The sequence below is a fragment of the Rosa chinensis genome, chromosome 5 (assembly GCF_002994745.2).
Source record: "Rosa chinensis cultivar Old Blush chromosome 5, RchiOBHm-V2, whole genome shotgun sequence".
Taxonomy (NCBI): Eukaryota; Viridiplantae; Streptophyta; class Magnoliopsida; order Rosales; family Rosaceae; genus Rosa; species Rosa chinensis.
The window spans coordinates 84,955,185-84,966,334 of record NC_037092.1 but is presented as its reverse complement, the minus strand read 5'-3'; the positions used below and the strand labels follow the sequence as shown (position 1 = coordinate 84,966,334).

The 11,150-nt window shown below is 36.8% G+C and overlaps 2 protein-coding genes across 2 annotated transcripts; both read left to right on the top strand.

Annotated features, from left to right (window-relative positions):
* The first annotated feature begins 2,073 nt into the window (after positions 1-2,073).
* LOC112164687 (protein adenylyltransferase SelO) lies at positions 2,074-7,279 on the top strand. The gene is made up of 8 exons (XM_024300973.2): positions 2,074-2,495; positions 3,166-3,275; positions 3,999-4,055; positions 4,145-4,444; positions 4,855-5,102; positions 5,942-6,248; positions 6,334-6,607; positions 6,787-7,279. The coding sequence occupies exons 1-8, from the start codon at positions 2,112-2,114 to the stop codon at positions 7,039-7,041; spliced, it is 1,935 nt and encodes a 644-aa protein (XP_024156741.1). The 5' UTR covers positions 2,074-2,111; the 3' UTR covers positions 7,042-7,279.
* Positions 7,280-7,937: 658 nt separating this feature from the next.
* On the top strand, positions 7,938-9,304 carry LOC112164688 (octanoyltransferase LIP2, mitochondrial). Its single transcript, XM_024300974.2, has 2 exons — positions 7,938-8,057; positions 8,432-9,304. The coding sequence occupies exon 2, from the start codon at positions 8,435-8,437 to the stop codon at positions 9,143-9,145; it is 711 nt and encodes a 236-aa protein (XP_024156742.1). The 5' UTR covers positions 7,938-8,057; positions 8,432-8,434; the 3' UTR covers positions 9,146-9,304.
* The last annotated feature ends 1,846 nt before the right edge of the window (positions 9,305-11,150 follow it).

Here is an 11,150-nt window from a genome sequence, read left to right as displayed (position 1 = left end):
AAGTTTTGAGAGTGTGTTCTCTAGCTACAGTACTAGGATCGTTCTATATCTCTGCTTTGCAACATCAAAAACCACTAGAATAGTCCCAAATAGTGTCGGATCAGACGGTAGAGAGGAGTCCTATGAGTACGTCCAATGTATGGCGTCGAGGATGAGCACTTTTTTTATGGAACAGGAGATGATCAGTGTGAGAGGTCGACTCTTTGGTTGGTAGCAGGAGAAGGCTCCGGAAGAGTGTGCAGCAGTAGAGTACATGCTGGGGTTAAACACAAAATGAATGAGGGGCCGTCATTCATAGCCGGTTTAGTTGGTCTTTCTGTGTATTTATTTAGCTTGATTTGTCGTGAAGTAGTTCTCATGAACCAAGTACCTTTTGAAGGTCATGACACCAATAATCTACAAATGCAAGAGAAAATTTGGCACGCATTTAGAGACAAGTATTTCTGCACTATTGTTTATTACTGAAAACTTTCAAGTTCAATTACTGGATCAGTAATTGATATTTTAAACATTAATGTCCAATACATTATTACAGTTCAACTTGAAAGTCCTCGATGAGTCCTTAATATATATAAGATACTAAAGACTCTCTCTATATATAGGTATATTATACATAATTAAATTTGTGATAAGATACTGGAGCAAATTAATAAAACATACTATGTTTGCATATCAACCATACAATCAGCATGCAGTGCTTACCGGAGCTAAAAATGGGATAGCGTAGAAGAAGACGTTTCAAGATTACTGCACTTACTCAAATATTGTGAATCACAATTTATTTGATGAATTATGCCAGCTTGTCATTTACAAGTTTAGAAGGTAACACTAGTTATGATGTTTTTGAATCAGTCTGGAATGCTGAGTACAATACTTTTTTTTATCTTGGTTAACTAGTTAATTTTAAGGATTCCGAATTTGTTAACTTTGCATAATAGAGTTGAACTGTGAGTGATTTCAAATGTGAAAAATTTTACGTGAAAAATTAAGGGATCGTCTACAATACATTACTGTACCGATACATCAAGTAGACTAGGTTCAATACAGAGGTAGACTATCTCGGTACAAGGGTAGACATGTATGGAGTTAGTCTACCCTTGTACCGAGCTAGTCTACATCTGTATTGAATCTAATCTACTTGATGTATCGGTACATTAATGTACTGAAGTATTTTTCAAAAATTAAATAAGAAAACTACCGACCTTTCAAATATTAACATTTAACAAATTTTTAAATTTTGTGAATTCGACTCACAAAAAACTAGTTGTAGCATTTGAGTTGTTTATTTGATAATTTGTTTTTGTTGTCTCACTCTATGACTCTAATACCCACATACCCAAGACGTGGGCCTATATTCATATTTTCTTTTGAGTAGCCTTGTATTCATGTGGCTGAAGAATTGGATGGAAAATGTTAATTTTAAAGGAGAATGGATAAGTAGACAATTTCCTTGAAGTTTAAGTGTCAATTTCATTAATTGCAAGCTCATAGTCAACATGTCATCGGAAAAAAAATAACATAGTCAACCAATCAGATAGTGAGATAGTGATTGTTTTGTCTTCCAAAACCTTAAATATGAAAAGAAAGTGTCCTCCGAAGCTTGTTTTAAAATCGTCAACCTCCCTTTGAGTCACACCAAAACGATGGTAGAAATACAAAACTAAAAGACAACCAATCAAGTTGTGGGATGTATCTCACAACACAATGCTATATATCTTGCAAAAATCCACGACTCTACCATCGGCTAGAGCTAGAAAGGAAGCAAGAATACTAGCCTTAATAAAAAAATTAAATCAGTTTAAATATAAAAAAATTAACCACTAAACACTATCAAGAACGAGAGACGAGAACTGTAAGACATAATAAGAGCTAACCTCTTACAGAATGTCCTTATGATCTTAATAAATCTAAGTGAAATTTCTTCATAATTTCCTACAAAAACATTTACTAATGTATGAATTTTCAGTGCTTCTATTTATTTTTTTCTCCAAAAACAACACATTTTCACAAAAAAATAATTTTAGTTATATTCTAAGACAAAATCGTACTTTTAAGCAAAAACACCCGAAATAGAAATTTATTAAGAGAGACCAGAGGACCGTCAAGAAGTAATGCAAATCCTTTCGCATTTCTCTTCCAAAGCCTCCTTACCTTCTTCTCTCCTTCCCTCTCTCACCTCCGCCCTCATCTTCCGCCGTCGCCCCCCGAATTTCCCCTTTTACCCCTCCACTCCCTTCAAATTTCCCACCCTCGCATGCCACCTCAGCTCCGCCGGCCATAGCCCCCAACAATCAGCAGCTCCCATGGACTCGCCGCCGCCACCGACAGAGGCCTCCGTCGAAGCCGTCACGCGCGATTTGCGCAACCAGAGCTTGGCCGCCGACGGTGGGAATAACGCGCCGAGAGCGCGGTTGAAGCTTGAAGATCTGAACTGGGATAACTCGTTTGTTAGAGAGTTGCCTGGTGATCCCAGGACCGATACGTTTCCACGAGAGGTTAGCTCTGGTTCTGGTTCTATTTCGTATTTTTGGCTTAGGGTTAGGGTTTGTGTGAGAAATTTGAGAAATCGATTCAAGTAATGGAAAGCTAACTGTTATGTGTTTGTGAACTAGCTGAAATGCTTTGGAAAATTTGCTAAATTTGAACATACAGCTGAGAAATTTGTACTATTTCGATAGAGAAATGGCGAAGATAGTTACCGGTTTCGTGTTGTTAGTGGAGTATGGTCTAATTTAGCTCTTGAGCTACAGATTGAGTTTTACTAAGCATAGGAGTGTGTTATTTGTATAAATTTGTATTTGTATGCTTCTTTGGGATTTAGGTAATTTTCGTTGTATTTTATCTCGTGGAAAATGTTGTGCTTGGATGCTGAGGTAGTCGAAGAAAGTGAATCCTGTGTAGCATGTGTTTGTCTACTAGCTTAAAGGCATTTGCTTCGGCTTATGGTTTTCAACAAAGATAGAAAATTTGTTAATATAACATGTCAACTGTGAAAACTGTACTGCATTAATCGAGAAGTGGCTAAGTCAGGATGGAACATTGAGTTTTAGTGATTCTGATTCTGATACCATCTTCTTCATTGAGCTATAGGTTGTATTTTTAATTGCAAGGGGAGTGTTATGTTATGATTTTTATCTTTATGCTTCTTTCGGTTTTGATTATCAGGTGTTGCGTGCCTGTTTTACAAAAGTAACCCCGTCAGCTCAAGTTGATGATCCTCAGCTCGTTGCCTGGTCAGAGTTGGTTGCTGAGTTGTTTGAATTGGATCCTCAAGAGTGAGTATTCTTGTTTATTGCAGTCTATGAAACATCAAGTTTAATGCTTTTATAGAGCATGAAGGAGAAAATAAGCTTAAAGTTAAGAGTATCTTCAATACATCCAGCAAGAGGAACTTGCATTTAATTGGGGAGAATAGTTTGAACTATTGGGTATGAGGCTTTTATGGGAGTCAAATAAAGTAGTGGGTACCCTTCCAAATCAGTGTCTTGCTGATCTCTACACTAGAACCTTTCGGTAGGTACTTAATGTGGAAGTATCTTGACTCTACAATTAGAATTTCTCTGTGGAAAAATAGTAAATATGGCCCCTAGATGTATAGATATTTCTTCTTAGTTCAATGACATTTGTAGTGGGTTGAACCTATTGCACTGGGCATAGATTTGTTAAAGTCACTAAATTTTCAGATGTTTTAGGGTTATCAAGATTCCTGTTTTCGATTGAACTGCGCTTTTTACTGGAATTTTGATATATCACTGAGCAATATATGGTATTGATCCGTAGTAAATTTGTTTTTTTTTTTTTTTAATTTTATTCTGTCGTGTTGCTTCGATTAATGATTTTGTTTTGGTATCTGACTTGCTGTTCCATTAACGCCTGACTGATATTACATATGTTAGTTACGTGAGTTTGATGAGATGAGTGATTACCTTTTTTTTTTTTGCACGCAATGTGTATCATGTTTCTTGGGACTAATGTGGCATCTCGTCTTGGAGTTACAGATTTGAAAGGCCAGATTTCCCCCTTTTATTCTCTGGAGCGTCTCCTTTAGTTGGATCGTAAGTGTTTCTCTGAATATTTTTCATAAGGTGCAATTTAGGGTTTTTGTCAATACAGCCTGGATTATAATTTATTTATGTTTGTACAGGTCACCCTATGCTCAGTGCTATGGAGGACATCAGTTTGGCATGTGGGCGGGACAGTTGGGAGATGGTCGGGCTATTACACTCGGGGAGGTTCTTAACTCTAAATCTGAAAGGTGGGAAATGCAGCTTAAAGGTGCTGGAAAGACCCCTTACAGCCGGTTTGCAGATGGCCTTGCTGTGCTTCGTAGTAGCGTCCGGGAATTCCTCTGCAGTGAAGCAATGCATAGTCTTGGAATTCCAACAACTCGTGCTCTATGTCTTGTGACAACAGGAAAACTTGTCACCCGTGACATGTTTTATGAGTATGTTCAATACAACTTTAATTTAATGACTATTTTCTACTGAATAATGGATATGTATCTCATCTGGCACATTGTTTTGACATTTCCTAAAAATCTTGAGGATATCTATGTCTTAACTAAGAATCTATTGTTTCTGAAACCATTGCATAAGTTCAAGGTTTCATAGGTTAATAAGTCTTTTAGTCTGCTTTCATTTTGTTTTATTTTTCCAAATTTGTAAACATTATTGTTCATCTGGTGCTAACATATCAATATCTTGCTCATCCTCAAAGATCGGTGAATTAATGGAATTGTAAACTTTACCAGGGTGCATGTTGCAACTGAGACTGTAAACTTGGTTCCCGGACCTCATAATTTATAAAAATATGTGTTCGTCATTTTTCTTATAATTTTTTTTCTTTAATTTGCAGTGGCAATCCAAAGGAGGAGCCAGGTGCAATTGTTTGTAGGGTTGCTCCATCCTTCCTCCGCTTTGGATCCTACCAAATACACGCCTCTAGGGAAAATGAGGACCTTGCCATTGTTCGTACTCTAGCAGATTATACCATTAGGCATCACTTCCCTCATATAGAGAACATGAGTAAAAGTGAGAGTTTGTCTTTCAGTACAGGCAATGATGAACATTCAGTCGTGGATCTAACGTCTAACAAGTATGCAGGTAATCAATCATCTTTATTGTTTTTGAAGATGCATGATAATTTTGTCTTCTTGTGTAATGAAATAAAAGTTCAATTCACAAGTTCAGTACTAATTTTGTGGGTCATATTTTCTTACCTCGTGCTTTCCTATGTCCATCTCAGGCCATTGTAGTAGCAGTTAACTCTTACTTTTCTCCTTTTCTCTAGAAAGTACATTTGGGTTTATTTAATATTCAGACTACGGTTTTAGTATACTCAGTTGATAGCTGCAGACTATTTTAGTAGTGACAGATCTAGTAGTTCCACTGCAAACATATTTGGTACAGTAGTTTTCTCGAAGTTTTGCATTCACAACTTCTTTAGTAGTGTACTCACCTCCCATATGGGAAAAGTGATAAGAGATGAAATTGAATACATCTTATGTCCAACTGATATTTTGGTTCAAATGAAATGCAATTGGATGCCTCGTTATGTTCAACCTTTTTTTCGGGAATCTATCTAGTTCTAGAGATGCTTCCATTCATTTTCATCATGTATATGAGTTCAATTAGATGTTTGGTATGATATTCTGGTCCATTTTAATATGAACTTATATAAGTTGTGGATTATGTAAAAGAAAAGAAAAGAGTTGATTCGTCATGAACTTCTATTTATCTTGTACATTTTCATTGCTAGATGTTTGCCACATGGGGCAACTGATTTTGAGATGGGAAATCTCCCCTTATGCAAAATGTTGGTCTTTTGTAGTCACATCTACCCTTACTGGCCATGCCAAAATAACTTCTGATATAAATGTTCGACATGTATTGCTGATCAACTGTTTTGTTGTCATTTTACTTGCCTGATGGTATCTTAACAGCCTGGGTAGTGGAGGTTGCTGAACGAACTGCGTCCTTGGTTGCCAAATGGCAGGGGGTTGGTTTTACTCATGGTGTGTTGAACACTGACAATATGAGTATTTTGGGCCTCACCATTGATTATGGTCCTTTTGGATTTCTGGATGCATTCGATCCAAGTTACACTCCGAATACAACTGATCTTCCTGGGAGGAGATATTGTTTTGCAAATCAACCTGATATTGGCTTATGGAATATTATGCAATTAACCAGAACCTTGTCATCTGCCGAGTTGATAAATGAGAAGGAGGCAAACTATGCAATGGAAAGGTAGTTGTGATTCCCATACGTTCATTTGTTCCTGGTCCAAATGTACTAGAAATTAGTTGTTTTAACTTTTTTGCTTTTGTTACAGATACGGAACCAGATTCATGGATGATTATCAAGCTATAATGACAAAAAAACTTGGTCTCCCCAAGTATGTCAAACAGTTGATTAGTAAACTTCTTAATAATATGGCCGTTGACAAAGTGGATTACACAAATTTTTTCCGGTTGCTTTCCAATATCAAAGCTGATCCCGGCATCCCAGATGAGGAGTTGTTAAACCCACTAAAGGCTGTTTTATTAGATATTGGCCAGGAGCGGAAGGAGGCATGGATCAGCTGGGTGAGAATCTACATAGAGGAGGTACATATACTTCAAACTCTGGTTTTCATGTACTTTTATTCTTCAAAAGTACATTAGTTTGATACCGATGAGTTTTTGAGACTCTCTGTTCACTTCAGATAATATATATCCTGTCAAATAACAAAGATTATTCTGTGCTCATATTTAACTCCCACATAATGTGGCTTTTGCTTTTGCAGCTATCTGCTAGTGGCATCCCAGATGAGGAGAGGAAGGCCTCAATGAATGCGGTGAACCCTAAATATGTTCTCAGAAACTACTTATGCCAGAGTGCTATTGATGCAGCTGAACAAGGTGATTTTGGAGAGGTTCAAAGGGTGCTTAAAGTAATGGAACGACCATTTGATGAGCAACCAGGAATGGAAAAATATGCTCGCTTGCCCCCAGCCTGGGCTTATCGGCCTGGAGTTTGCATGCTTTCTTGCTCATCATGAGTTGTTGTGTGATCATAATGTTATACAGATGACAAAAGCAGATTGCCTCTTTTTGTTTTTGACCCAACAGTTTATCTTTGGTCATAGCAATCTGTCGTATATAATAGTCGATTTCAGTTTTCCCACTCCGACATTGGAATAAAGCATTAATGTTGTATGATTCTGGTTTCTGTATGCAAGTGAAATAGCTCAAAGAAATGCATAGAAAATACAAAGCCTAGAGAATTGTTCACTGTTAGTTAAGATTCTATTAAGCAGTATTTGCGAAAGCCGATTTGATGAAACAATCTATTTGATACTGAAGGCTCAGATGATACTGAAGTTTTGATAATCTATTTGTACTAGAAAAGGGACAATCATATAGCCCACATAGCATACTATATTTATTGTGCCTTTATTTTCAATCATTACTGTTCACTTTTTTTTTTCTTACATATCTTTAAAAATTGTCCGTTAGGCAAGCTTTGAAATTATATATTTAGTCGAAAGAAGGGAAGATTTTTAGTGGTGAGTTCTGAGCTTCGTAAAAATAAAAAATATCTTTAAATTTTATTTATATATATATATATATATTTAAAAAAAAAAAAAAAAAAAAAAAAACCTTAGCCCACCCCACGCTTAGATATGTCAGAGAGAATCGAATTCATGACCTTTACAATGTTGGAATTATAATTTACCAATAAATCACAGCTCACCGACAAAAAAATATAGAAATTGAAAACAATAATTCGATGTTTTTACTTTTTTATTCTCTCAGTTTAGAAAATATGAAAATTATTTTTTTCCACTAAACTTTCAAAAGCATTTTGAAATTTAGAAAATATAATTTCGCTTTATCCTTCTTTTAAAAAATTATTTAAAAAAAAATCATTTTTGCCTAATAAAACGGAAAAAATAAAAAAACTGGAACGGTGCGTTTAGCTTAGATGATTATAGATCGATACGTGCCAAACAAACAACTGGGCCACTCAGAACCTCAAGATTTTGCTTCTTCTTTGGTTGTTTGATATCTGTAGGTACGAAAATCCATTCACTCTGTTTCCCGAAACTCCATTGGATATTAATTCTCCACTCAAAATGTGATATCAGTAATTTCTTTTTCAATGTTTGAGCTGCCTTAAATCAGCGAATCCATGCTTAAAATGCCCACCACCTGTTTGATCAAACGCTTCAATGACTTTCCGGGCAACACTTTCGCCATTTTGATTGATTCTAGCTCCATATTGAGCTTCAATCTCATACCCAACAACCATATCATAATATGTTGTATTGGTTTTTCGATTATGAAGTTGTAATACGCTACTCAGCTTCTCTAGTCTATCAAAGACAATGTGCAATGTGAGATGATTCCTATAGACAAAGGTATAACTGATTTAGCTGTGGTCTGCAGGAAATGAGAGTTCCGCGGAGTCTTGAGGTCTGGAAACTGGGGACTATCAACTATCTGGAGGCACTTAAGCTTCAGGAGAAGCTGGTATCCGATAGAAAGGTTCATAAGATTCCGGATACTCTCCTGGCCCTGCAGCATCCGCCGACTTATACCCTTGGCAAGCGGCGGACTGATCACAATCTGTTGATTCCTGAGTCTGATCTAAAAGGAATAGGAGCTGAACTGCACTATACGCAGAGAGGAGGTGACATTACATTTCATGGTCCGCGCCAGGCCATCTTGTATCCCATTGTTTCGCTTCGGGATATTGGGCTTGGGGCTCGGAGATATGTGGAGAAGCTTGAGTTGACTATGATTGAATTGGCGTCTCAGTATGGCGTGAAGGCTTGTCCGGGGCAAGCAGGAGAGACTGGGGTGTGGGTTGGAGAGAGAAAGATCGGTGCAATTGGCGTGCGCATTTCGTATGGAGTGACGTCTCATGGGTTGGCATTCAACATTGATCCGGACTTGAACTATTTCAAGCATATTGTGCCGTGCGGTATTGCTGATAAAGAAGTTACGTCTTTGAGAAAGGAGACGAACTTGGTGCTTCCTACAGAAGAAGTAGTTCACGACCAGCTGATTTCTTGCTTTGCAAGATTGTTTGGTTATGGTAATGTTGTGTGGAAGGATTCTGCTTCTTCATTATTGTCAGACAGTGGGGAAATCAAATGAGATATGTATTGATTTTCAAATGAATCAACTGAGTAAGCTGCGTGCTCTTTCATCGGTTTCATTTGTCAAATTCCTATTACTGATTTGTATGTTTATCTCATCTGTACTAGGGTGATGCCCTGTTTTCAATATTTTTATGAATACAATAAAACAATCTTTCGGAAAACCATGAGCTTCTGGATTTGGTCCACAGTGTTCTATCAAATGGTTAGATGTGATCAGCGTGTTCTATCATAGTCCTGCTGAGTGCTGACATAGACCACATGCTTTTATCTGCAGAAAGATTCTTTAATTCACATGTACTCGTGAATCAAGCAAATGGAAATAGTCTTAAGAAAATTTCACCAAATATATTCTAATACAACTCTCAGGAGGTTCCTTGATCAGATCTAGTGATAAGTATAAACCTTCTTCAACCTCATTGACTAATTGACTTCTGTCTATGGAGTTGGATCCTTACTGAAACTTTAGACGTCAGCCATGACATACATGGACTGTAAACCTAACTACTCAACAAGAAAGCAAAAGAATGTGATCTCGACTTCCCTACTCATCGTCTTTGTGTTGATCTTGTACTTATGTTTAAAACTACGTTGTTTAAACACTTAAATACTAAAGAGTTTAACCTTTAATTAACCTCAAAACGACCATTGTTTGGAACACGTACAAGATTAACACAGCCATAAGATCAGTAGGGGATCATTTCGCAAGAAGTATTAGTAACAACTAAGGAATAAGGGAAAATTTTGATAAACACACGGGCGTTATTAAAAACAGAGTAAAGACTTGAAACTTTCTGATCCCAAGTGGATCAATTAGAGCTTGCTATATCAAGTAGATGCGAATCGCATAAATTAATAGGGAAGATCATGCTATATTAGAAAATGATCAATTTCCATATGCGTGATGGGGCTTGGGCAGATTGATACTTTAAGTAATCTCCTTATTGCCAAAAACTAGAATCATGTTCTCATTTCAACCTATTTCCGAACTAAGGAGACCAAGTGGCTGCAAGGTGGAAAAAATTCTAATAATGATGCAACTCTGAAAGTGAAGAGTACATTTGAAGCAGGGAAGCTTATGAGGGCCAAGATGTGCTAAGAGAGTGGCTTCATAGATGTTAAGACAAGTTTTGACGATTGCCTCAAAGATACTAAGACATTTTGTTTGCCAAATTGTCGTAACTTCATCTTGCCTTACCAAGAAAAGTTTATGGATCGGACATACACGAAAATCGGAAAATGTTCTGGTGAAAACCTTGCTTCACAAATTACATTGTTTTCTAGCCTTATTTTTCGTAAGGGATCTGAACATATGGGACAACAAGTAGGTGTAAAAGTGGTAGAAGAATAGAAGATTGTGAAACGTAAAAGTTTAAAGAAGAGGACAGTTCTTAGAAGACTTTGGGTGTTTCACGTTTGGAAAGCAAGCTTAACCAGCCAACTTTAGCTGTGTTTGTTAACACTTAACATAGAATACTAATTTTCCATTAAACAAAAACACAGGAAGGACAGGGAATGAATGAGGCATATGATTTGGTTTCATGTGATAAGTCACATGAGATATTTTGTAAAATATTTCAGTTGCAGAGAAGTCATGGAAAGAAGCTCAGCATCACATGATTAGCTGCTTCCAAGTCCCAACCTATTACAAAACAAAGAACAAGTCGGTTAAATCTCTGAAAGAGAACATGTTATTGTAGAATTTCCTGCTTACTATCAGTTAACTAACTTATGAGATCGAGTTTTGGTCAAAGTTTGATTTCATGGAGTGGAATATCTCCTCGAGTTGTAACGAGCTTTCTGGATTGAAATTACACTTGAGTTCATAGAAAGAGATGGAATTTTACTTCACTTCAGTTTCAGGCAGCCTAGTTTAGTCTCGGATTAAAAACAATATATAACTAGCTTCTTTGCTAAAAAAGAGATGGTAAATTATATTTTGCAACCCTCAAAAGTATAGGGTGTTTTCATGATCGATCTCAATTTCTAAAGAGTCAATTGCA

Excerpts from the sequence above, each read along its gene's own strand:
- LOC112164687 (XM_024300973.2), top strand. The coding sequence starts at position 2,112 with ATGCAAATCCTTTCGCATTTCTCTTCCAAAGCCTCCTTACCTTCTTCT. Across the intron at positions 4,445-4,854 it reads ACCCGTGACATGTTTTATGA|TGGCAATCCAAAGGAGGAGC; the intron begins GTATGTTCAATA and ends TTTAATTTGCAG. Across the intron at positions 5,103-5,941 it reads AACGTCTAACAAGTATGCAG|CCTGGGTAGTGGAGGTTGCT; the intron begins GTAATCAATCAT and ends GTATCTTAACAG.
- LOC112164688 (XM_024300974.2), top strand. The coding sequence starts at position 8,435 with ATGAGAGTTCCGCGGAGTCTTGAGGTCTGGAAACTGGGGACTATCAAC.